This window comes from Toxoplasma gondii, chromosome XII (genome assembly GCF_000006565.2).
Source record: "Toxoplasma gondii ME49 chromosome XII, whole genome shotgun sequence".
NCBI lineage: Eukaryota > Apicomplexa > Conoidasida > Eucoccidiorida > Sarcocystidae > Toxoplasma > Toxoplasma gondii.
Genome location: NC_031480.1, coordinates 5,711,165 through 5,735,472, shown reverse-complemented (window position 1 = coordinate 5,735,472; position 24,308 = coordinate 5,711,165). Strand labels below are relative to the sequence as shown.

The 24,308-nt window shown below is 52.0% G+C and overlaps 4 protein-coding genes across 4 annotated transcripts; 3 read left to right on the top strand and 1 right to left on the bottom strand.

Moving 5' to 3' along the window:
* Nucleotides 1-2,000: 2,000 nt before the first annotated feature.
* Nucleotides 2,001-5,298, bottom strand: TGME49_278950 (LSM domain-containing protein; the record flags this gene model as incomplete). Its single annotated transcript, XM_018781828.1, has 6 exons — nucleotides 4,983-5,298; nucleotides 4,544-4,585; nucleotides 4,017-4,115; nucleotides 3,137-3,248; nucleotides 2,446-2,514; nucleotides 2,001-2,038 (listed from the first exon to the last, which is right to left on the bottom strand). The coding sequence occupies exons 1-6, from the start codon at nucleotides 4,986-4,988 to the stop codon at nucleotides 2,001-2,003; spliced, it is 366 nt and encodes a 121-aa protein (XP_018635107.1). The 5' UTR covers nucleotides 4,989-5,298.
* A 991-nt stretch (nucleotides 5,299-6,289) lies between these two features.
* Nucleotides 6,290-10,260, top strand: TGME49_278960 (hypothetical protein). The gene is made up of 3 exons (XM_002370558.2): nucleotides 6,290-7,575; nucleotides 8,026-8,772; nucleotides 9,082-10,260. The coding sequence occupies exons 1-3, from the start codon at nucleotides 6,933-6,935 to the stop codon at nucleotides 9,303-9,305; spliced, it is 1,614 nt and encodes a 537-aa protein (XP_002370599.1). The 5' UTR covers nucleotides 6,290-6,932; the 3' UTR covers nucleotides 9,306-10,260.
* A 975-nt stretch (nucleotides 10,261-11,235) lies between these two features.
* On the top strand, nucleotides 11,236-13,997 carry TGME49_278965 (hypothetical protein; the record flags this gene model as incomplete). The annotated part of the gene is made up of 3 exons (XM_018781829.1): nucleotides 11,236-11,827; nucleotides 12,089-12,775; nucleotides 13,322-13,997. 3 exons carry the CDS (start codon nucleotides 11,236-11,238, stop codon nucleotides 13,543-13,545), a joined length of 1,503 nt encoding a protein of 500 aa, XP_018635106.1. The 3' UTR covers nucleotides 13,546-13,997.
* Nucleotides 13,998-14,901: 904 nt separating this feature from the next.
* TGME49_278975 (ICE family protease (caspase) p20 domain-containing protein) lies at nucleotides 14,902-23,805 on the top strand. The gene is made up of 10 exons (XM_018781830.1): nucleotides 14,902-17,767; nucleotides 17,908-17,949; nucleotides 18,077-18,236; nucleotides 18,353-18,464; nucleotides 18,738-18,827; nucleotides 19,346-19,486; nucleotides 19,783-19,905; nucleotides 20,289-20,454; nucleotides 20,809-21,185; nucleotides 21,998-23,805. The coding sequence occupies exons 1-10, from the start codon at nucleotides 16,047-16,049 to the stop codon at nucleotides 23,098-23,100; spliced, it is 4,035 nt and encodes a 1,344-aa protein (XP_018635105.1). The 5' UTR covers nucleotides 14,902-16,046; the 3' UTR covers nucleotides 23,101-23,805.
* Nucleotides 23,806-24,308: the final 503 nt, after the last annotated feature.

Here is a 24,308-nt window from a genome sequence, read left to right as displayed (position 1 = left end):
GGTGACACTGAAAATAGAACAAGATTTCCAGTCGAGGAGGTTCTGGCAGAGTGCATTACGCCATGATCCGGGGGTGGCGTTTCGGATGCTGGGTGTAACATGCTAAAACGACCATAGAATGCTTTGGCAAAAGCTGAGCACGTGACGAACCACCGCGACTTTTTCATGTGAGGCAGAGCAGACTTCTCCAACCACAGAGAATACGGCAGCGGCAGCTTCTCTATAGCTCCATGGCGAAAGAACAAGGCGTCAACAAGTTTCGCCTTCACCCGACAGGCACACACACATCCACACATGCCGTTTTGACGGGTGGAAAGAACCTTTTCGTCGTGAGCGAATGAGCAAGGTTTCGTGACTTCCGGATCCTTAGTCGGGTCTCATAAAGACAGCCATACTGCCGGTGGAAAGTGGGATGTTTTAAGCGGCCGGACGATCTGCGTCGAAGTTTGTATAGGACTTTTCGTAAGATGACGGTGTACGGGCACGTGCAAAAAGAACAACAGGATCGACTTTTATGCACAGATGGGCATACTCAATCCTTGTGCTTTTTATACTTACTTCACTCCTCATTCAAGTCTTGATCAGGTTTGTTCCGTTTAATTAAGGACCACACCGTTGTATGTCCTTGCAAAAGGAGCATGATTCGCACACTCGTACAGTAAGAACGTGGCCGGATGGAGCAACATAGATCGTGGACACAGGATACACTCCGACACAGAATAACAGACACTATGGGAATAACGGAAACTGTCAAATGAAAAAGAAATAGTTGAGGGCACAGCAAATCACCAATCGTGAGAGTGGTGAAGCAGAGAGCCACGTGTCCGAGACACTCCGACACTCTGGACCGATCTCTCCTCTTTGTCTGAAGTGTCAAGGTAAGCATGATGTACATTGCTCACTACGAGACAAGTGGTCGATAGCTGGTGGACGTTTTGAAACGCTCGGCTGTCTGAAAAGCGGGCTTACTTCACCAGGCATCTGATGCACTCTCTCTGGAAGTGAAAACAACGGAACCGGCCGGGCACCGTTCACGCTGGTCTGAAGTCCAAAAGAGCCGTTGTGGTAGCAACTACGCTGGATTGTTTTTTGGCAGTTTACAACTGAACTCATCCTCTGTATATGAGGTAAGTCCTACACCCATACGTCGATACCAGAAATTCATGTATTCTGCCCAGAACATAACCGGTATGGAAGAACGTTGATGTCGTGGGATATTGAAACCCAGCATTTCGCTTTCCGGCGGCGCGAACAAACCTGCGACGACAGAAATTTGACAGTGGGGCTTTGGTGCACCTACAGCAAAATGACTGCGGAATCTCTCCGGCAAGGCAGGAAAATGCGTTTGCGCAACTCTACGTCTGTGGACAGGAACCAGCTGCAAGGCGACTTGGTAAGCAAGTCCCTCTTCCATTATTAGGAAGGCACAGCGAATGAAAACGGAGCTGTTAAGTGAAGTCTCGCGATGGCTTGTGGCAGCCATGTGAGGCCAGCAGACCAGAGTTATCAAAGTGCTGTTTCGGGAGAAACGCGTTGCCCAGCATCTTCCAGTGTAGGACAGTGGAACACATTCCCTGTTGAGCCGAGAGAAGAATGGAAGTGACTTCGAAACGAGTCTCGGGATAAATGGAGATCTAACTCCTAGTGAATCTAGAAACAGAAATCAGTTCAACTGCGGCTCTCAGGTTCCGTCGACACAAGCCAGGCTGACTACGTATCCGTGGATATAGCCACGTTTGCCACAGTCTAGTTTCGGTTCTAGCCCCCCAAATCAGCGGTGCAAGTCTACACATGTACCTCTATATCCGAAATGTAAGCAGGATATGGTACCAAACGACGGCTTCGAGGCCACCAGAATTGCGCCTGGCGCTCGACTTTCCCCCTTGAACGACTCTTAAGTGATTTCGAAGAGACAGACAAGCGAGATTAGTGCAGCAAAACATCGCGACTCGCTCGCAGCAGTCTGGATCTTCGGTTCCACAGAACTCGGGACAAAGAAGCTACCGGCCTCCGCGACCGCGATCCGCACCGCCTCGTCCTAAGGAGAGAGAACGCACATAAAAACACGCATGTTACGGAGTAGGTACTGTATATACAAGACAACGCAACAGGCGGCACTTCTTCTACGATCTGTAAAAACGAGGACATGGGTCGAAGCGGCGCTCATCTCTTGAGACGTAGGCACAGATACACATCAACGTACCTAAGCAGGAGAGATAGGGAGATTAAACACGCACATATCCGTCTATATACAGAGACACCTATTCTTAAGAGATGCCATGAAAGGAAGGCAATGAGATCAATTCTTTGTGTGGAGATGTTTACGCGATACACGTGGCCTGTATTCTACTGCGTGTCTTCCTGGAAAAAGTCACTGAGCTACGCCTTCTCGCAAGCTCTGACACTTTTGAACTTCAGTTTCTCTAACTTTCTATCAAACCTCACCTCTACCGCCGAACCCGCGGGCGCCGCCGCCACGTCCGCCTCGTCCTCTGACTCTCGGCTTGTCGCGCGCTGCATGTACACCGCAGAACGACCGCACGATCCGAGTTTCCAAAACACGAAAGCACTTTTTTCTGAATGAAGAGACCACACTATTCCTGAGACCGCTCTCCATCTCGTGCAGTCGGCGAACGAAAGATGCGACTCTCCCCGGCACGAGGCTACACTCCTCGAAACCGCGAATGCGGCAACACCACTGACACCGAGAAAAACCGAAAAGTTTCAAACCCTTACGAGTCCTGTCTAAAACTTTGCAAGGCTCTTTTGCAAAAGTTGACAGAAAGATTATAGCTGCGACTTGGGTCATTCCTCCAGTTCTGGACCGCATATCACTTGTGCAGAGACTGTATCTGCTTATAATGTGGGAATCACAAGACAGGGTTTAGCTGTGATTTTGACATCCTTAATGCCGGCTGTTTACGGAGAATATGGCAACCACTTTGTACCGACCTACACGGGAGAGTCGGAAGCCGTTTTATCCGTGAGACAGAATTCTTGATAAGCTGTTTCTAGGGAGTATCTGCTACGAGGTGGTGAAGTGCCGATAAAAATTTTCGCGTTTTTTCCCTGACAAGCACAAAACAGTTTCCCGCGTCCACGTTAGACGCCACGTTCTCTCTGGAGACATGCCTACCGTCCTTTTTGTCGTCTTTTGCAGTTTCAAGAACTTCATCTTGCAGTCGAATGTACTTGACCATGTTGCCTCGAATGTAGCACTCGCTCAGCTTCCAAAAGCGTTCTCCGTCCTGCAGCAGAAGCGACAACGAAGTGTTCGAGAGAAGTCCAGAAGAAAGCTGCGGACTAACACTCGGGGATTGAAGGCTCGAATCGGCACCCCAGATCACCAAGCAAGTTCGCAAGTACTAACAAGTTACAGGTTTGGTATGGAATGTCTTTTAACACTGCAAAGTGCGTTAGACATGTCATCCAGGTACGATCCAGAAGTTCACAGGCGAAAAGCATCCTTGAACGTTCTGCGCTGTTTATCTGTGGCCTCATCACGCTGCTCTCGTTCGGCCTTCACCTTCATCCACCTTAGGTGGACCTCGCTCGCACGAACGGTTTAGTTCTCTCGTATTTATTTCCACGAAGCTCCCGGGTCGCTGGGGACCGAACTGTCTCCACACATTCCGAATCCACCTCACGCATTTTGACACGGAGGTGTTCATACAGCCTGGCGATTGGATAAAGAAGGGCAGTGAGCATAACTGGAGTATGCATCCTAAAGTGCAATGACCCCATATACATTGCCCATAAGTACCCGTACGCATTGTGTGACCTGTTACCCCGGAGTTCATCGTGAAGCCTGCGTGTGGCTCGAGACTTCTCCCTCGTTCTCGGATCTCAGTCGAGAGCGGAAGACTTCAGCCAAGAGAGGAACCACAGACACTATCTGCATGTGCCCTCTTCAGGATTTCACACATCGCAGGGCCTCGATGAAAATCCTGAGAAAGACCATTTCGGTGTGGTGAGCAAGGTGGAGAAAAAGTCTGGGGAAAACACAAGAAACGCACCTTCGACGTGCAGACAGAGTCCTTGAGGTGGAGATTCATGAAGCCATCGCAACTCGCCAGCAGACCGCTGTAAGTCTCCCCACTCTTCAGTTCCACCATCTGCACACAAACGAACAAAGTTGTGCATGTCGGAAGATACATGGATTCGTATACTTGCATAGATACGCGCATGTAGACGGTTGCATGTGAATCGCGCATATCCACACATATATAGAGGTATATGTGCATGCATGCAGAGGGCAAAACCTACATCCAGATAGCAACGAAACCTCTTGTGTGATGTAAACAAGGTTTCTATCCATGCAATGCATGAAAGGCCTGTCGCTAGCTCAGCCTCGGCAACGACCTAAGACTAGACGCGTCGGCAGCGATGAGGTCTGGGGCATCTCTGCCTGATTCGTTTTCCTCCACTTCTCAGCTTCCTTTGTTCCTGTCTACACATAGAGTCTCCTTTTTGCCTGCATTCATCTTCGCCTTTTAGACTGCTTCAAAAAGGTTCCAGAGTCGACAAAGAGAACTCGACTCACCATCGGCCGGTTCTGCGCCGCGCGGAGGAGCGTAAGAGGCAGCTGTACGTACATGGCAAGAAAAAGGTGAGATCTGGCCCATCCACGGAGTGAGTGAAACGCCAGAACGCAGAACACCACATACAGAAAAAATGTCAAACACACCAGCTGAGAAGAACAAGAGGCACCCCGCGAGCAACAACAGTTCGTTTCTTACATCTAGGCGGTGAGCTTCGAAGAATAAAGTATATGGCCTTTGAAAAACACAGACGGTGCGCATAACGTGCACACTGCAAACAGCAATATGCGTACATATAGGTATATATATATATATATAAGTATATAGCACATGAGTCTATGTGTCTAGCATCTTGCAGTTTATAGACATCAGGATGTAAAGACGCGGGTGTTGTGTACAGACACCGTTGCTTGGACCCACGCCGGTGATGCTGGTGCTTACCACCATCTTGCAGAGCCTTTGTTATTCTGAGAAAACTCCGGAACGAAAGGGAGGCAGGAGACTCCAAAGGTTCCTGTTTCCTCCCTTGGACAAGGACAGGATTTCCACAGGAGGCGCAGCAGGAGAAAGTGAACAGGCACAGGCGTCTGTCCCAATTTCGACAGCAGGCTGATAGAGACAGAAAAAATCCTCAGATTGCTTCACAGTTCCTTTCTTCGCCGTTCGGGCAGTGTGTTGTTTGCTGATGGCTATGCCGCGAGAATTCGAGCTTTGAAACTTTGCGCATGCAGAAGGCAAAACAGAGAGGAGAGAGAGCATACAGAAGTCCATAAAACAGCAGGTACTGACTATAGAAGAGACAGCGCAAGCAGAGCGGGGCCTTTGAGGTGAGAAAAGAGAAGATGATGAAGAAGAGGACAGAAGGAAGAGGAAGCAGCGAGAGGAAGCTGTCTAGCAGCTGAGAGGAGGGACGATAGAATCGACTCAGTGTCGTGAAAGGGGAACGGGTCTGTGTCCTCCCTTCGAAATCCAGCAAAAAGAGAGAAACAACGAAGCGCCAGAAAGGCGACGGATTTTCACAGGGCTCCAGATGGACGCACGGAAAAAGGAAGGCAAGAAGCGAAGGAAAACGAGAAGAAGAGACAGAGCGGCGAGGAAGAAGACAGAGACGAAAAAGGTGCAGAGAAAGAGGGAGAACAAGAAGAACAAGAAAGAGAATGCTGGACGTTCTTTGTCGTGCAACTCTCGCTACGGTACGTGGGCAACGTGTATCGATGAGCGAAAGGGAGAACCTAAGAGAGGAGGAAGAGAGGGGAAGAAACGCAGAGAAAGAGAAAGAAAAAGGAGGGAAAGCGTTTAGAGAGTTAGAAGGGTTTCGTGACGCAGATGCAGAGTGGAGAGAGGGAGAAACGCCCGAGAACGCGGCCGACAGACGAGCAGCAGATGTTGCCACCGACGGAGGGGGAAATGGCAGCAGGGGCGTTTGGGAGAGGGAGAGAGGAAGACTGGAGGGCACAACGAGGAATTGAAGAAGGCAGAAAATGGAAGCCGCTTGGGTCCCGTACACGGATTTTATCGCTGGAAGAAAAAGCAGAGAAAAGGAGAAAAGAAGGACGCGTGCTTTTTTCGTGCATGCGGCTCGCGACTGAGGCTCAAACTGGCGCTGGACTACGCGGTGAGGGCGGGTGCGTAGACACTCGATGGAAAGATCGAGTTTTCTTTTTTCCGTCTCTTCCTGAACACACACATTGCAAATAACTGGGACAAAGGAAAGGGAGGGATGAGCGGGGAAGAACTTCCGTGAGAAACGAAGTGAAAAACGCGAGTTCCTCCATTTCTCGCTGACCCTGAGAGGCGGGTCTTTGTGAGCCACACGAGGCCGTCTACACCTCAGTGGGAGGCCTCTTTTCCAGTGGCTGTCTCTTGCGTCTTGTCGGTGTTTCTTCTTATCCTTCTCGCTTTTCTCTGTTGTCTTAGATGCTCGCTTTTCTGTTTCAATGGCTTGTCGCGCAAGCCATCTTGTTGCGGCGGGTCTTGTCTATGGACAGCACATTTCCGTTGTAGGCCGCGGGCGCGTTTCCCGTTGTGTGCGGTCATCTCGCGCTTCTTCTTTTTCTTCGGCCGTTCCTCTTCATTTGTTCAATTAGCATCCTCTTCTCTCTTTTCCGTTTGCGTGTCATTCTCTTCCTTTCTTCTCTCACCTCTATCTTCCGGTCTGCACGTTTTTTTCCATCTCCTCCGGCTTCTCTCTTCTCTTCTCTCGTCTCGTTTCGTATCTTTTCTTCTTTCCTCATCTCCTCTTTCTTCTTGCCCCTCATTCAGTCCTTCTGTGCTCCTGTTTACCGTCTCGCACGGTCTGTATCTTCTTTTCTCACCTCTCTCTTCTCGCGGCGTCTGATCGTCTTCTCTCGCCTGGTTTTTACCTCTCCTCTCTCTCTCTCTCTGCGCTCGATGGCGAAGCACAAGGCGCAGGTGCGCGCCTTTTCTGCAGGGGGGGGTCGTCCCCCTGGTCTCTCGGACTCTGACTTCCATCGCGGATGTACAAATGGATCGAAGAGTTCGAGGAAAAGCGAGTTCCGTCGCTTCGAAGGGTCTCTTGAAACTGCAGAAAAGACGGCGGGAGTCCAGAGTCGGTACCCTGTGATGACGGAGCGCGAACACCAGGCGCTGCGGAAGCTGCAGCTGGATGAGCTGCGGCGGCAAGGCCCCTCGGCCCTCAAGAGCTTCCTCGAGTCCGTAGCTTTCGCGGTGTACGTGTCCTTCCTGCCAGGTTTTTTGAACGCATGCATGCGTCGCCTTCCCCCCTTCGACGTCTGGGCGGGCAACACCACCGCCGCTCTTGCCCTCTGGCTCTGTCTCGCCTGGTGGTCTGCTCTCTGCGCTCGCGGCAACGTGACGGACCCCGCGAGCTTCCTGGTCTGCGTCCGGGAGGCAGCGGCCTGGGCTGTGGAGGACAGAAAGCAACGCGAAACCGAGAAACAAGCTGCTCTAGTGACTGGCGGCGCCCGACACTCTTCACCGGCCTGCCGAGAATCTGACGCCAAAGACGCTGAATCCAGTGGTCCCGACGAGGCTCTCGCGCAAGTCTCAGCCTGTAGGGGTGCAGACGAAGGATAGGAAACAGCGAGGAAGGAAAAACGGAAATCAAGACGGTCTTTCGCATGCGGCAAAGGGGCAGAGGAGGACATGGGTGAAGAACGACAGCGATCTCGTAGGAAGGTGTGAAGAGTGGGTGAGAAAGCAAAGAGGTGCAGCAGTAAAGAAAAGGAAGAAGAGAGACGGATGGGAGAGACGGGTTTAGGAAGAAAGGAATGAGAAACGAAGGCGAAATCTTAGGAAATCTGAGAGACTGAAACGTCAAGAGTCGGAGAGATGCAGACGCGTAGGAGACACAACCAACGTGAGAGACATAACGGAACAACAGTAGGGTGAGTGGGATGTCCTGGACGATGCCTGGCGCCTCAGAGAGTCGCAGGAAAGCGAAAGACAGAGACCCGCGTTTGGATGTTTGTTCTCTGTCTCTCCGTGTGTGCAACCTCTGCAGGTGCTTTCTGGAAAGTCACATCGGCTTCTCTGTTGGGGGCGACAGTCGTTGGCCTCGTACTTCGTTTCTTTTTCTCAAAGTCGACTTTCCTGTCCCTGCTCGAGCCGCTCCCTCACCAGGTGTACGCGGACATGCCGGCTCCGATTCCAGGGAAGGTCTCTCCGCCGTTCTTCCTTCCCTCGTCTTCGCTTCTAGCCTCTCTGCTTCCGCTGCTGCCTTCCGCCTTGCAGCTGCAAGCCACAGAATTGCTCCGGAGCGGCCTGGTGCTCGCCAGTCGCCTTTTTTCGCTGCTGCGCCGCGTCAGTTTGGGTGTATGTACGGCCGGCATTGCGATGGTACTCAAGCCGGGGGGCGGCCACCAGGAGTTTCAGGAGCAACTGCTCAAGAGCGACTGGTTCAGAGAGTTCTTCGGCGAGTTCTCTGAGGCGGGTGAAGACAGCTTCCGCAGCTTGCTCGGGACCAGCCAACCGGTGGACAATTTCTTCTCTAAAATAGTGCATGCGCTCACAGGCTCCGCTGCGGGCGTCAAGGAAGAAGAGCTGGCTGTGCTCTGGGTCAGCGGCATGGTCGACATGTTCCTTCTCGAACTCTTCTTCGGCTTTCTCGCCTACATGACCGCCGCGGTTCAAGCTTCCGTTACCACCGCAGCTCCCGGCAGAAGATTTCAAATCCGGGCCATGAGCTACGCCTCCCTCAATGCCTCATGCTTCTTCTACTATTTTGGAATTCCCTTCTGTACTCCTGTTGGTAAGTGTCAGCCTACCCCCTTCGTATCAGCCAATACAGAGATATGTTTGGTCTACGCAGAATAAAAAGAGGTCCTCGAAGAAGCAACAGCGTAGCACGTGGCTACGCGTATGAATACATGTCTGTATACCTGCATCTTCAGATATGGAGTTCACGGCAGAACGAGGAAAACTTCTGTATCGGTGCAAGTCTTGTAAGTACATCCGTGTTGAGGCCCGTGGTGTCTCGACGCTCCGGAATACACGACGTCAATCAAGAGAGCGGCGCATACAGTTTTTTCTTGGTGTTTTGCACTGTGCGTTTGCTCAGGTGGCCCGATGTTGAACGCAGGCTATGCAGCCCTTGTGACAGCGTATCGTCTTGATGTGATTGGATTTTTTCTTCTGGTGGCGGCGGACCTGCTCGCTGCGTACCTAGCCACGCTTGTTGTGAAGCCGTTTGCATGCGTCCCCGAAAAGAAGCCTGTAGCTCCAGCGAGAAGAAACGTCTCTGTGTGGCCGGAACAAAGCACAGAGAAGCGGAAGGCAGAGTAGCTAAGCTCGTGCCACATACTTACCTGCATGCACAAGTGAACATTTGGACGCGGTGTCAGCTGCAGTTCATTTTGCGCCGCCCGGTTCGTAGCTGGATCGGACACCAACACCAACAAGAAGCATTTACATGGCAAGCAGCGAAGATTGGGTAACACGTTAAGCCAATCCAACAATCCCAAAAGTTAGGTCGGCAAATACTTGGTGCCGCCAGAGGATACCCAAGTTGCTTCTTGTACGCCATTCGGCGAAGGGACAGGGCGACGTCCACAGTTCAGCAGAGGATCTCTGAGAAAAAAGCGGCATCGCAAATTTGACAGGGCACAGAATGTAGATTCTGTGACAGTTGAAGCATGCACTAACTGCGAGCCAAGAAAAAAAGTGGCGACGAAGTCTGGGGCCGCCGCGGTCTGGTGGTGTGACACCACGGGCTCTACAGCTCTGCTCCTTCAGAACTGTATGTGAGAACTTTTATTGCTGTGACAAGTCGCTCATGCTGCTTCGCATTGTTGGTTTCGCTTCCGGTCCTCATTGCCGTCATAGTGTTGTGTGTTGTATGTTGCTCGGTACGTGGCGGGCGCTGCACTATTGCGGAAACCGCTCTCCAATGTCCGTAGGCAAGAATACATGATGTTGCTAGGCGTATTCACGTGTATCTGCACGGAGTGGTATTTTGCGACGAGCGGGTGCTCACAGAGAATACACACATATAACCGATGTGTACGCATGCTCTTACACATTGCCGTCACTTTTGTTGGTATGTGAAACGATGTGCTTCAGAGTAAGCAGTGTGTGAAGCTTGATACCATGGCTTGGCTGAACTTTGACGGGTGCTGTGTTCTCCAGTGTCCACGGCCATCTAAGGAAGTGAGCGGATTACACACCAGCCCGTCAGATGAGAAAAGTCCGTTGTACAGAATGGCATTCTCAAGTTCAAGCGGTGACGCTGTTGACGCACGGCGGCAGATATTTTTCTCCAGCGCTGCTGCGTGCCCTTGACGTTTGCGTGTGAGGGCCGCGGTTGCGCCCCCTTGGATTTTCTCAGTGTCTCGTTTTTTGCCGGTAACGAGGGTGTGAGCAGTGCGAAGTCGCGATCTTGTCGGAGTGCGGAAGAAACAAGCACCACAGTGCAGGTTGTACACATGAAGTGAACTGTCGTATCCTCCTGGAGCCATAGGTTGATTGGTAGGCAGCACGACTACATTGCATAGGAAAGGACTAAACTCGTCAGAATACCTCTTTCACGAAGGAACACAACTATAGCAGATTTCAGTTAACCGAGAGTAACGGCGGCTTGGAAGAGACGCCAAGCTCTGCGCAGCTGTTCACGGAGCCTAACAGAGGCTGCGCGTTGCTAACAGTGTTGTTCTCATATGCATCTCTGCCGCGCCAAATCTGTATGCCCAGAAGAGCGTATTTTTCTTTTCCCTCAGTGTGGTCTTCGCCGCACTGGCAGCAATGCACCTCGCACCTGGCTACGCTCGTTTCTTGCACACCGCATTCAGCAAAAAAAAAAGAAGCAGCTAGAGCTCGATAGGGTTAAGATCGGAAATTGAGACGAGCACACAGACGCAGACAAGAGGGAATTCCGGCTTTCCTGTTTGAGGTTCAAAAACGGCGTTTTGGTAATCTGAAAAGGCGAAGACCGGTGTATATCCGCTATGTCTACCAGACACACTCGAGAGAAACTACAGCCCTTCTGTATGTGTTGGGTTTCGCCGTCTGATGAACTCTCGGTGGCTGTTAGAAGATGTTACGTCAAATCACAGGCGCATTCATCTAGAGATGGTGCTTTTTTTTTATTGGCCACAAGTCCAAAAAATTAAACTGCTTGAAGCCCTGACGCCAGCAGGTCGTTTTTAAAGCCTTCCTGGAGCACTCAACTATCGAGTCTATTTTCACCGCATTGTAAAATAGCGGCGACCTCCGCGATATGGAGGGAGACGTTCAAGCGGCTGCCGAAGGAGCGCCGCTCCCTGTTGCGGAAAGCGGGTCGGAAATTGTCAGGAATCGTTTTCCAGATGCAACGGCGGATAGTGGAGATGGACTTTGGGGGGAAAAGCAGCAGAATTTGGAGGCAGCTTCCGGCCGGAACTCTGTCAGTGAGGTGACTTCCGCGATCTTCCCAAATAGAGAGAAGCGTCACTTCTATGCAGATCAACAGGAGAAAGTACAAGGCGGAAAGAGCATTTCGATGTTTCACACGGCTCTAGAAAGCTTCGTATTCTACCTGTATTTGGCGGTTGTGCCAGGGTGGATAGGTTGTTGCCTCGCCAAGGTGCCGCCGTTTGCGTTCTGGGCGCCCTCTATTGTCGGAGCAGGTGCCTTCTGGAGTGCACTGAATATATGGGGACTCCTTTTCTCACAGGGAGCTGTTGTAGATCCGTATTCAGCGCTCATCAGTTCGTGGGCAGAGATGAGTCTGGCCAAGCACAGAGGTCAGCTGTTGAGCGAGGAAGAGAGGGGTTCTCGTGGAGCAGAGGCGGCATCATCCACAGTACTCTACAACAGCAGGCGAAACACTGGTGAGCAGTCTCCAGACCACCCTACGATTAGGGAAGCTGCTTGGTTCCTAAATTACATGTGCTGACGCGAATGTGTCACCGCTCTTGGGCTCAAAAACGTCCCGTGTAGGCCCCAGTCGCATGTCTCCACTCCCCTGGAACCCAGTATTTTCAACCGATGTTGTAGTACGTCGTGGTCTTCGCCGGAGAACCGTACAAGACCACTTAGCTTTCATTTGTCTGCTGCGTCAGCTGCCCCCTTCTCATGTTTCCTCCCTGTAGGTGACATGGTCAAAATCTTCATTGCTACATTAGGTGCGGCGTCACTGGTGGGGGTTGTCATGCAAGTACTCTTACCCGGTCACCTACCTTATGGCCCGCCGATAACGATGCAAATTTACAGCGATATTCAGTCTCCAGCCACTAAGAAACTCATAGAGTCTTCAGACAGTAGCCACGCTGGGTTGTCTTCCTCCTTGTTCACGTCGCTTCTAACGCCGCTGCCAATACACTTACAAAAGGAGGCAGCAAGAATAGTGAGCGTCTGTCTCTCATCGATGGCTGACTTGGTCGTGGTCTTCAGCAGGATCATCGTTGGATATGCTTGGGCTGCGAGCACTTGGCTGTTGCCCGCAAAACATCAGGAGCTACTTCTACAATCAGAGATGTTTGGGCCAACATTCGCGGGGCAGAGTGCGGCCGATGGAGGGTTCGCTGACATTGTGCATCGCATTGGCGTTTCTCCCCCAGGAGGCAGTTTCGAAATGCTCCTATGGTTCAGCAGGGTCGTCGACGTGTTCTTGGGGGAGTGCTGCTTCAGCTGCCTGAATTACATGGCACAAGCCGCAGACATCTCAATGCGGAAAATCACACGAAAGGGACAAATAACGGTTACCGGCCTCGGCTTCATCTGCTTGAATGTCGGAACCCTGGCGTATTTAGTCGGCAGCCCCTTCTGCCGAGTTACAGGTACTCTTTATTCCTTGGGTTCTTTCTGGCAGCTTACCTTCCCACGGTGTATAACCGCTCCGCATAGTTGACAGACTCTCAGATAATTTGAATGCCCAATTAGGTTGTTTCGCTGTCTAACTATCAAGAAGGTATTTGTGTGGCACACCCCGCTAGAGCAGAAACGCCGTTGACGAAGTTGCAGACGTGATGCACGCAGCTCCCCTCAACGCAAGAAGCCCAATTAGAAAAGACAGTAACGTAAGTTACATTTCTAAGCTGGTTAAGTAAATAGGAACCTGCCTGGTGAAATTAACAGGTTGTGTGCATCTGTAAATTGCTGGGGATGACGGTATGACAGCTTGATCTCTTTGTTCGCCTGCATACAACTGAATATATTTAGGATGCTGTTATTGGCATATTTAGGACGTTAAATTCTCTGGGAGCAGTGCTGCTGTTTCTCCTGCATAAGAAACCACAATTCCCAATCACTACACGTGATCGTCGGATGTGTTAAAGAATCACAGATACACAGCTCGTGCTGTGCACCTTTTCGGTGTTCTGTAGGTGGTCCTTGGCTTAACCCATGCTTCGCAGCTATGGTTATGATCTGTCGGCGCGATTTCTTCGCCATCTTCATTCTCCTCACTGCTGGCTTTTGGGGGGCCTTTTTTGCCAGCTCCCTTGTGAAACCGACTGTCCGAAAAGTGCCCGTCGACGACAGGCGACAAATAGTGACCCGAGCTCCAACATGGGAAGACAAGCCCGAAAACAGGAAAAAAGAGGAGTGATTATAGTCGCGTGAAGTATGCAAGACCAATTGAAATGTTCAAAAGAAGAATGCATGCTCCTGACAGTCCGGCTGTCAACAAGCGCAGCAGCACCAAGAGAATGACCCCGTTTATCCAAATTGCTTCCACTTACCTGTCCTGATATAAGACACGCATCACATTGGCATTGTGCATTCCGTAGATCGTGTGAACTGGACCATCTGCCGTGACGGTTTCGCGTTTCATCTTCGGCGAGAGAAATGCGTAAGGCACCTTCGATCGGCAGCGATTCTCACGAGGATGTCACAACGCGATTGGCCTTCAGCGTTGAGTAGCAGACTTTTTCTTGGCTGTCAGATAGTATGTGCCTTCTGAATTGTGGCTTATAAGCTATGGTGCGCGGTTTAGATTGGCGTTTGATGCACAGACCGTTCCTGCGTGGCAGACTCTTTCCGCCGCAATAGCTTTTGCGCAGTGTACATCTCTGGTTGAGAAGTTCCTCTGAATGATCGAGTAGGGTCACTGATGAAGCTAGAAGACTCGAGAGAGCCACAGTTGCCGATAATACGTTCAGTGATCTGCCACACAGAAGAGCGCTCGTCAACTCCGCGTGGCGCGAGACCTGATGGTTAAAACTGCAGAACCCGTAGTGACGTTGACGTTGAGTGTGGCGTGGCAGTTTCGGCGAAGGCGCACGGTTCGAAATGATAAGGCACCATGCAATTTTTCTAAGTGGAAAAACTGTCTATCCCGTGGACGGTGCACAACCCATCTTTACGCCGCACCAATTCAACCTTTCGAAGACCCGAACACGGCGAAGTTCTTTGCATAACCGTGAACATGTCCCGAAGTGGATTTGCTTCAAGGAACCACGTGGTAGCTCTTTTTAGGTACTTGGGAATATTTCTGAGAGAGCGGCTCTGAACATGCGGCTGACACAGTTTTGGATGTGCTCTCGTTCGCATCCAGCTAGTCAAGTCATGTAACTTTCTATGTCCACCACGGCAAAAAGTAACTTTGAAGATCGATTTTGTCTAACCACGTATGGAATGGATAACTCTTACCATCTCACTCGAAAGTGAGTACAAAGAGGAAGACCTCGTCATCTGCAAGTAGAAAAACCAGTTCCTCTGCCTTAAGAGAGACCTGTGCTGCGACGCCTTGCCCGCCTTCTCACCTGTCTTGTTATACGAGGCTGGCGGATCCACCAGATTGTTGCCTTCCATCCCTATGCCAAACCTACCCGCCAGAAGAGCAAGGTCACACAACTACATATATTTTTCCCCTTAATATCGTTTCTTGCATGTTTTTTTGCTTCGTTCGTTCCTCTTCAGCTTCCCGTCCTCGAACTTCCGGCGTCGGCAGCGTTTTCGTAAAGTCGATGCGTGTGTCTGTCTTCGTCACAAACAAACGTCTTGTTCTGTCGTGAGACACGGGGGCCTAGTGTTCCTGTGTTTGTTTTTCTTGCATTCTCGTCCCAGCTTCTGTAACGCTCACACCGCGTCAGCAACCTTCCCAGGGAAAGGGGTCTTCTTCACCGAGGTTCCCCGCTTTCTTTACCCCCTCGCGTTTGTCATGTGATACCGCCAGCCAGCCTCCACGTCTTCGCGCGAGTCACGGCTTTGTCGTTGATCGGCGCCCGAGGGAAGCGTTCCGAAACTCAAGTATTCTCGCAAACTTTTACTTTTTTCTTCTACCCGAGATATCTAGAAGCACGAACCGGTTTGGGAGGCGTTTGTGTGATGCGTCTGATTTTTTTCATCCCCGAAACTCAAGCTAGCGGACACAAGCGGCAATTTTCGTCACTCTAGTCCAACTCGTCAACGGGCAATGATTTTTGCCCCACGTCTTGAAGATACCTCAAACACTCTTTGTCCGGAACAATTGCACTCAGTATTCCTCTGTCTCTGGCTCCACTATTCTCAGCACCGTCCGCATCTGCGTCCTTGCCGCTTTTCCCTGGGTTTCCCGCGTCTACTCAGCATTCTGTGTCTCGCCGGGGGGGAAGGGAATTCGCTTTGCAACTATTGGCTGTCAACAATGGCTTTCTCATCTTGCATAGACGAGTGTTTTCGCTTATCTTCGTTTCCCTTGCAAAGCACAAATCCCTGTCCGTTTTTATTCTTGAAGGAGTCAAGTGCCCACGCTCTTCCCGAAGCCTCGTCTTTTGCCATCACTTTGCACCGAACGCCCAAGACTGGCGTCTCCGAACTCGTCAAGGCTCAGAACTAGCAATTCAGTGTGCCGACAACCTCGCATCGACTTGTTCACTCTTCTTGTCTTCCTTTTGCGAGCTCTCCGCCGCTGCTCGTGTGAGTCTAGTGTCTCGAATTGTTTTCGGTGGCTAGGTGTGTCTTGTCGAAGAGTTTGCTGTTTTCGGCCTCCTTCAGCTAGCTCTCTCATCAGTTTCAATCCTTTTACAGTCTTTTTCGTGTAAGCTGCTCTGATATTTCAGAGATTCTTCTCGCGTTTTTGCCTTTTGGCTCCTTTCGCTTTTCGATCTTTTCGCTCCTCATTCGACAATGACGAGCTACACTCCGTACTCGTTCACATCGTCGCTCGACAGGCCTGGCGCGCCTGTGTCTGGAAGTTCCCCTTCGCTTGCTGGCGTCCACGGGTCGCAGGCGCAGAACGGAACTTCTGAGCATTCGCATCAGTCTGCCAGAATGTATTACTACCCCGTCAACACTGCGCGAATTTCTTTCTCGGAAGAAACCGCCAATGGTGGGAGGGTCGTCCAACTGCCGACTGCTGACAGATCTGAGAGAAATCTGTCGCATTCGGTAGTCGCCGGATCGTACTCACATGGCGGCTACGCAAAGCCCCCTTTTTTCGTGGTGCCGGAGTCTCGGAGCGGCTTCTCTGGAAACGGCCTCCAGGAGCAGCGGCCTGTGTCACATCCGGGTGTACCCCCGGCACTCGGATCTGTGAGATCGGTCCCCGCGTCTTCCCAATCCCTTCCGTCGCTCTACGCGAAGGGAGGCTTCACACAGCCTGGTGCCAAGGAGGTCTCATCTGCGTTCGCGCAGTCAACGGTGAGCCTGAGGAGCCCGCAAGCGGTGTCTTCGCGGCCGCTCTGCCACCCCGCTACCTCTTGGTCTTGCCCGTCTCCTGGACCGGTGCCCAGCAGCGCCGAGCAGACCTCCCGCACCGTTATCCAGCCTGGCCCGCCGCTAGCTGTCTTCCCATCGCTTCCCCTTCAGACAACAGGTGGGCTGCAAGGCGACTTTTCCCTAGGCAGAAGCGGGGCAGCGGAGTTGGCACCGCCGCTTGCTGCAGGACGATCCGTGGCTCTCCCCCGGGAAAGCGTCGACCAGACACTGCAGCGGCTCGAGGCGGCGAAGGCATTCGAGGCGAACCGCTTGCAGGATCTGATGAAGCAGGAACGGGAGTTGCTGATGCACTTTGCGCAGAAGCACCAAGCTGGAAACGCGAGAGCTGCAGTGGCGGAACGTGGCGAAGCAGCGCTCGCCGAACACAGACAAGGTCTGCCAGCCAGGAGCACCCGGGTCCTCTCGGGTCCACCAGCAAGTCGGGACGGGAGCGCGTTTGTCGCCGAGCCGCAGTGTGTGTCCTCAGGCATTCCGCAGTCTTCTTCGCGGATCCCGCGCCTGCCTTCGTTTGCGACGCCTCACGTGAGGCATGCGAGTTTCCTCCCGCCAGCGTTTCCGGCTGCACCTGGCCAGCCGTGCACGGCGAGCTTCATCCTCCCCCGGGCCGCGCGTCCTGCGTCTGTTCACGCGGCTCGCGGTCCGCGCAGGCGAGCGCTTATCGTGGGCTGCGGCCACCAGAAGGGTCAGCCGTACCACATTCGCGGCGCAGGCAACGACGCGCACTTGTTCGCGCATGCATGCGTGCAGTTCCTCGGGATCGACCCGAAAGAGATCTGCGTCCTCACCGACACGGCGCCGTCGACATGCTACCGCGGCCGCGGTCAGGACGGCTCCTTCCTGGGGCCCGCCGCTTATATTCAGGGCAAAGACGGCTCCAAACACGGTACTCTCCTTGCAAAGCAAGACCGCATGCACGCCGCAGGTGGCGAGGAAACGTCGGGTGCAGCGTCGGCGCTGTCCCAGGCGATGCGCGGGGTCGCGGACTTTGGCGCGAAACACTTTGTCGCTTCTCAAGGCCGAGACAAGGAGACGAAGGCAGTCGTGCACTCCCTCGTCGACGTCGACAGACTCGAGTCCGAGGAGCCCAACCCCGTGGTCGCGGAACTCCCGACACGACACAACATTCTGAGGTGAGGAAGACAAGGCCAAGACGATCAGACCAAGAGGCTTAGCGGCAGAGAACGAGTGAGGACAGTGACAGTGAGATCAAGAGTGACAAAGAGCATGTGAAGAGCACATTGACATGTGTCTGTTTCCACTTTTTTTGCAGGGGACTTCGGTGGCTCGTGGAAGACGCACGGCCCGATGACTAGTGAGTGACATTTCCAGCCAAACGAGACAGGCATATGTCTAGCAGTTGCATCCAGCGAAAAGGCGACACGTTTTCTTCTCCAGTGTCTCAACAAATGTTTTCACTTGGCTTTCTTTGTTTTCCGCAGCCTCATCTTCTACTTCTCGGGCCACAGCGTGCAGATGGACAACATGTCCGGCTGGGAAGGAGAAGGCTATGAGGAAGCCTTCGTACCGTGCGATTTCAACGTCCGCGACGTTGAAAGCGGAGATCCCGTCTCTCTTGTCGGTGCCCTAGAGATTCGAGAGGTGAGAAGAAACCGCCACCCGTGTCCAATGTCTTTCTACTAGGAGCTGCGCGAGGGCATGCCGTGTTCTCCACTTCGTCTTCAAGTCTGTTTGGTTCGCTTCTGCGTTTTTTCCAGATTCTCTTCAACATCCCCGACAGAACGCAGCTGTCAATCTTCCTGGATTGCTGCGGGGGGCAAACGGTCCTCGACCCGGCGGGGACTTCGTCGCGTTTCACTTTCATCAAAGGTTCGTCGAACCAAGGAAACATAGGCACAAGTGACACAGTCTGTGCGTCTCGTTTGTTTGTTTTTCCACGTTGATTTTTTTTGTTCGCAATCAGCTCCAGTTCGTCTCCCTACTATTGGTCAAGGTCAACTATATATATATATATATATGTATATATGTATGTATACTTTTTATGTTGGTTAGGAAGCTTGCCCTTCTGCGTGTGAGTGCTCAAGAAGTTTGGTTTTTTTTGGACTACCGTTTGTTGGTGTCTTTTCTACCCTGGTGTTTCAGGAGTGAAACAACGGGGGATGTGGCCATTCTCGGACCCCACCGACAAGATGTGTCTGGCCAAGTACCGTTCTGACGTCTGGGCGAGTCCCGGTACGTTTTTTTCGAGATCGTAATCGCATGCACTCTGTAACTTCACGGGTCCGCATGTAAATAGAAATCGTTGGTGACTCAGAGTTTGAGAGAACTACGGGAGTTAATGCAGACAGAGTCAGGGCTATATGTGAAGCGGCCGTTGCCGGGAAACCGTTCTCTCAAACACTTTGATAGAGGAACATAAAGAGATGCGTGCAGAGACAGGCAAGATATAGACCAGCGGCAGTGGAACCCATATATATATATATATATATATATATATATATATATATATATATATATATGTATATACAGAGGGTCGTCCTTGTACTCAGCGAATTCGGTTTACATCTGGATGAACAGTGGAGGTCTCTCCCGCGCATGCAGGAAATATGAAAAAGGTGAAGGTTCCTGAGAGAGCGTCTCGCGAGTGCACGCAATAGTCGAACCTTCAAGGCTTCCCTACCCTGCGTCCGTCTGTGAAAAGTCTCATTTGTCGATGTGGTCTTGAGTGTGTTTCCCTGGATTGCATGCAGATATGCAGAAACAAGTTGTCCAGCCGCGGTACCTCCCGGCGGTTGAAGTCCAATCGCTGAGCTGCGTGTCAACGGCCAGTGTCAAAGGCGACGAACACGAGAAGCCCGGCCTGCTCAATGCGTACTGCATTGCTGCCGCACGTAAGACATGCAGCACACACTTTCGGTGTTCAGAGACTGAAACGAACGGCAGACATACGCTTCAAGGTGCCATCTTAAATACTACAAACCGAAAGGGAACATGCGAATGGAGGGTTGAGCCACTGTGCGTGCTTCGGCGTCTATGGGGTTATACGGTGGAAGAAAACGGTGCACATGCAAGGGGGAGATGTAGGTTTTTGTACTCTTTCCTCTCTGACAAAGACTGACTCTATCGAGAGTGTGTGTCCCTTCAGAGTCAGCGGTTTGCTTCGTTTCTTTTCCTTTGTCTTACGCAGCCTGGGGAAGCGTTGCCTTGGAGGCGAGTTTCAACTCGTTCAGGATCCGCAGCTTCCATACGCGGTCGCTTCCAGGCAACTGTCACGGGTCCTGCACAGTTGAGTCCAAGCCTGTTGTCCACGGTAAGGCCTCCATCTGGTGCGTTTTGCGTTTCCGGCGTCTTATTGCGTTGGTCTACTCACCGTCATTGTCAATCTTCTCAGTCTTGTTGCGACGTGGGAATGCCGGTCGTCAATTTGAGAGGATGTGCATGCACGTAAATATGCAGGCATCACCATCTACACAGATATATGTATCAGTGTAAACGCCTTTACTCGTGAGGTAGTAGGACGATAAAGTAGAATCTTTGATTTATTCAGGCTTCCAACTGGTAACTGTGGGCTCGAGAGCATACACGCAGGTCCTTTTGTTGCCCCCCTTCCCCTCCCCCCCTCTCCCGCTCAACCCGCTGAGGATCCGTTCATTGTTGGCTTATTACGAAACGAATTGTGTCTGTTTCTTCCAGGAGTGTTCACGTGGGCGGTGGTTTCTGCTCTCTCTGGTCTTGTCGAGGAGACCATTCGCGTTTTCTCGGACGAAGGTGGCGCGCGGAATGGTTGTGTTCCGGTCCGCGTAACGTACACAAAGCTCATGGAGAAGATTGAGCACCAGATCAACGATTTGAAGTGGAAGTAAGCAACACTGGACTCTTTGAGACGAAGATTCATCAGCAGAAACGACTGGACTGCGCGAGCATGCCAGCAAAAGTTTCTCCTGTGTAATACTCTTTTTCAGTATATCGTGTAGTGCATTTGTCTCGTTTTTTGCTTTTTATGCTTTATCCCCTGTAACGTCTCTCCCCAGCCTTTGACTGTCTGCTCGGTTCTATGGCGTAACCCCCTTTTTGAGACTTTCCCGTTCGCTGCCGTACGCAGCACCATTTCCTCCGCCCTTTCTCTTCCCCTTTCTCTTTTTTCTTCTGCGTTTGCTCACATTCTTGTTTCTGCTGATGTGCGTCTCTCTCTCCCTGTGTCTTTCTCTTTCAGTCGCCTCTTCAAGCTCGATCAGCAGGCCGAGCTGACGGTGCACTCGGGAGGCGGAGCGCGACCGAACGAGGTCTTTATCCAGTTTCCTGACCTCGCGCCTGGGAAGGGAAGACCGTGCGTGGGGGCGTCTCTGTCTGGGGAGACTTCGCCTGGGGCTTGTCTGCGGGGCTGGGCCACTGCGGCGTTCGACTCCCCGGTCACTCCGCTCCAAGAGTTGTCGGGGAGTTTCTACGACTTCTTCCACCCGCAGTGGATTCGGGAGGAGCAGCGCATGCATATGGGGAGCGCAGCAGCGGGTGGGGCGCTTCCATATACTGCGGAGGCGTGCTTTCAGAGGGCGTTTGGAGTGACACCAACAGGAAGTCCAACCCCCTTAGGTGTGGTTTCTGGACAAGAGCAGGAGGCGCGGGTGAAGGAAGCGCCGGAAAGCGCGAGTGTCGCAAAGGGGCAAAAAACGAGTGGAACTCTCAGTTTCTATGGAACACAGCAGCGGGAAGGAGAAGGGAGCCCTGGGACGGGTGGGGCGTCAGTGCATGCATTTTACGGGGATACCTCCGACACGAAAGTGATGGGGAGTGCAGTCTACCCTAAACTCGCGAGCGGCTTATCCGGCAGCCTAGACGAGTTACACTCGAACAGCCACTCGCGAAACTTTTCGCAACTCACGACCTCGCACGCCTCAAACGGAGGTTCTTTTTTTGTCGGGACAGCCAGTGTGAAGGCGGGTGAGGGGTGGTGATAAGGTGGGACAGTGGTTTGGGGTAGAAAGGGCGAGACGACAGATGTTTTTGTGGACGGGAAGGGAGGACGAGGGATGAAAAAAATTCGAGTGGAACAGACAGAAGAAAATGCCACAGGAAGAGAGTGGCTTTCCGTGCTGTCGTTTTTTCAAAGGAAAGAAGCAGTGGCATTTCCCTCCATGTTCATTGCTCCAATAAAAAGGAAATGGGCATTTTGTGGGTGAGTGAATCTGTCTGTGGCAATGCGCATTTGTCTATCTATCGTTTATCTTTGAAAAAGAGCATCTATGCTTTTCTCGGGTGTCTTTTCACGCACCTGCAGATTCAGACTCCACCCCTGCGTCTGTTTGTGAATCCGGATGTCCATCTCTTTAGCGCGGCTTTTCGTTTGTTCGCAGCATCTCATGCAGTGTGTCTTCACTGTGTTTCTTCTTACTTTTTGGCTTTAGGGTTACACGGAAAGGTTCACGCAGAGCGGCGGTCCGCCGGCAGGGGTGAAGACAGAAAGGAACAGGGATCCAGGATACCTAGTGAAGATCACGTGTCGAGTTGTTTGCAGTGGCTTAGTGCACGCCGCCGGCTTCGATCGGTAGTCTTGCCAATGGCTTCCGGATTCCTGGACCCTAGAAACAGACCTGTAGCTTCTGCGTCGTTTTCTCCTTTGTACACTGCGAAAGGTCGCCCACCGATTTCCTCCCCTCCTCAGGAACCCACGACAGATTCGGGGCACATACCAGAGCATTTCAAGTGCACAGATGTCTCTACATTGTCACCTAGTTCGTGTGTAGCTTCAGTAGAAAACCAGGAAGCGCAGTCGCCATCGAACGATGAAAACGCTCTGTTTTCTTGTGCCGACTCGTGCTCTTTTCCGTCCCGGCGGCCTCCATCGGGAGCGGCACCGCACCACGAAGGACAGGCCCGCCAGGAGAGACGAGGAATCTCTCAAAAACGTCAAGCAGCAGTTCCACAGGTCGCATCCGGAAAGCAGGTTGTTCGATCAGAGAAGAGACCAGAGGAACTGCAGCGCGAGAGAAGCTTTGGCTTAGCAGTCCATGCAGTTAGGTGCGTTGGTGGGAGGGACGAAGAGGTCGCCCTTGCCGTGGTTTTGCGGGCGCAGATGGCGGAACGCAAACGGCGGGAGGCCGCAAACAGAGCCCAGCGCGAGCAAGCAGAAGTGCGGGGGCGTCAGATGCGTCTACGGCAGAGTCTGCGACGCATCGAAAGCTTGAAAAGAACCCAAGCAGACAAAGTGAGGTCCACGCAGATACAGATCAACCCTCAGCGCGTGGATAGAGCCGCGGTAGCCCGCCTGAACGATGCCAACTTTCGCATCCCCTTTCCCACAGGAGGCACATGTCCGGTGAAACATGTGTTACCTCTTTTGGAATTCGACGGCAGTCACACCCACAACGGGGACTACAAGTGCCAGGAACGGAATGCGAAGAAATACAACTACACGGATGGTCGATCGCTCGTCCTTGTGGCTCGCGCCATGCCCGCTCCCGCCCGAGGGGTTCCTGTGAAATCGGGGAAACAGAGCTTCTTCTGTTAGCCCTACCCACAGGAGGCGCTCTGTAGGCCAGGATTCAAAACTGACAATGACCTAGTGACCTGATGCAGAAAGAGGAACCCTTGGAGACCGAGACTGAAAAGGAAGAGCTAATTTTTTGCTCGTTGTCAACATCTCGAGGCCTCAACACCTTGGGGGGCGACCACGAGTTTCCACTGTAACTTCCCAACCAGCATTGGTGATGGTAGACTGGTGTCTTGTCGAGTTATGACAGATAGCAGATGTCCTCATTCCCCTTGCATGTGCGTAAACTCCCTGTTTGTCGGTACTGCTACACGCCCATTTATTTCATGGTAACGCCCTCAAAATCTTGAAGTAAGACCAACAAGACACAATCCGAAACAAAGCGTGAGTCGCACGACTAACACACTCCAACTCCCGACTTCTAAGAACAGGATGTAACTCGTGATTCCAACTGGGCAGCCTTATACAAGAAAATCGGGTCAAATTGCACGATGACGACAGTCAACACTATCGCTGCACATCTTCCATAGAACTCAGTATGCGTCAGACAAACGTTTGTTGATACCTGCGAGCCCTGAACACCTTTGTGAGATGATCTTGCTTTGGTATAGGATATCATTCACTCTTTACAGTAATTTGAGCTACTGCCGCACATAGCCTTTGGCTGGTCCCGCACCTTGTTCGGTGAGACCGTCGCCATAACTCAAGTTCGCCTTTCCATTTATTTCCATACACGTGGAACGAGTAAGAAACGTCATTCTTCTGCATTAGCACTTTTATTGGGTTTGTCGATGAGACAAAGTACACGAGGTTGAACGTAGCCCACCCAACGTGCAAGAACGGATATATCTGCAGACCCCCGTTGCCGCTGCCATCGCTGCGGATACCACGTATCCCCCAACTTTGGATTTTCTCCCAACGGAACGCCAGATTCTGGCATTTTGCTCAGCACAAATCAGTGCTGGGAGTGGAAGCCAGGAGACCAAGAACAAGTTACGCTTGTCAAGCTCTGACACCGAAGAACGAGTAACGTTTTGTTTCCAATACCCCCGGCCTTTAAGGACTCTTCGCGTTTGTGAACTTTTTTTCGCCTGAACCAACGCTTTTCCGGCGTGTGTTCGTCTGTCTAAACCCTAATTTTACTGGTATTTGAGACGTATTTCCGTGTTCCTGTGTTTATTTGACGCTGTCTCGCACAGACTCTCCCGTTCACGTGTCCGTTTTTA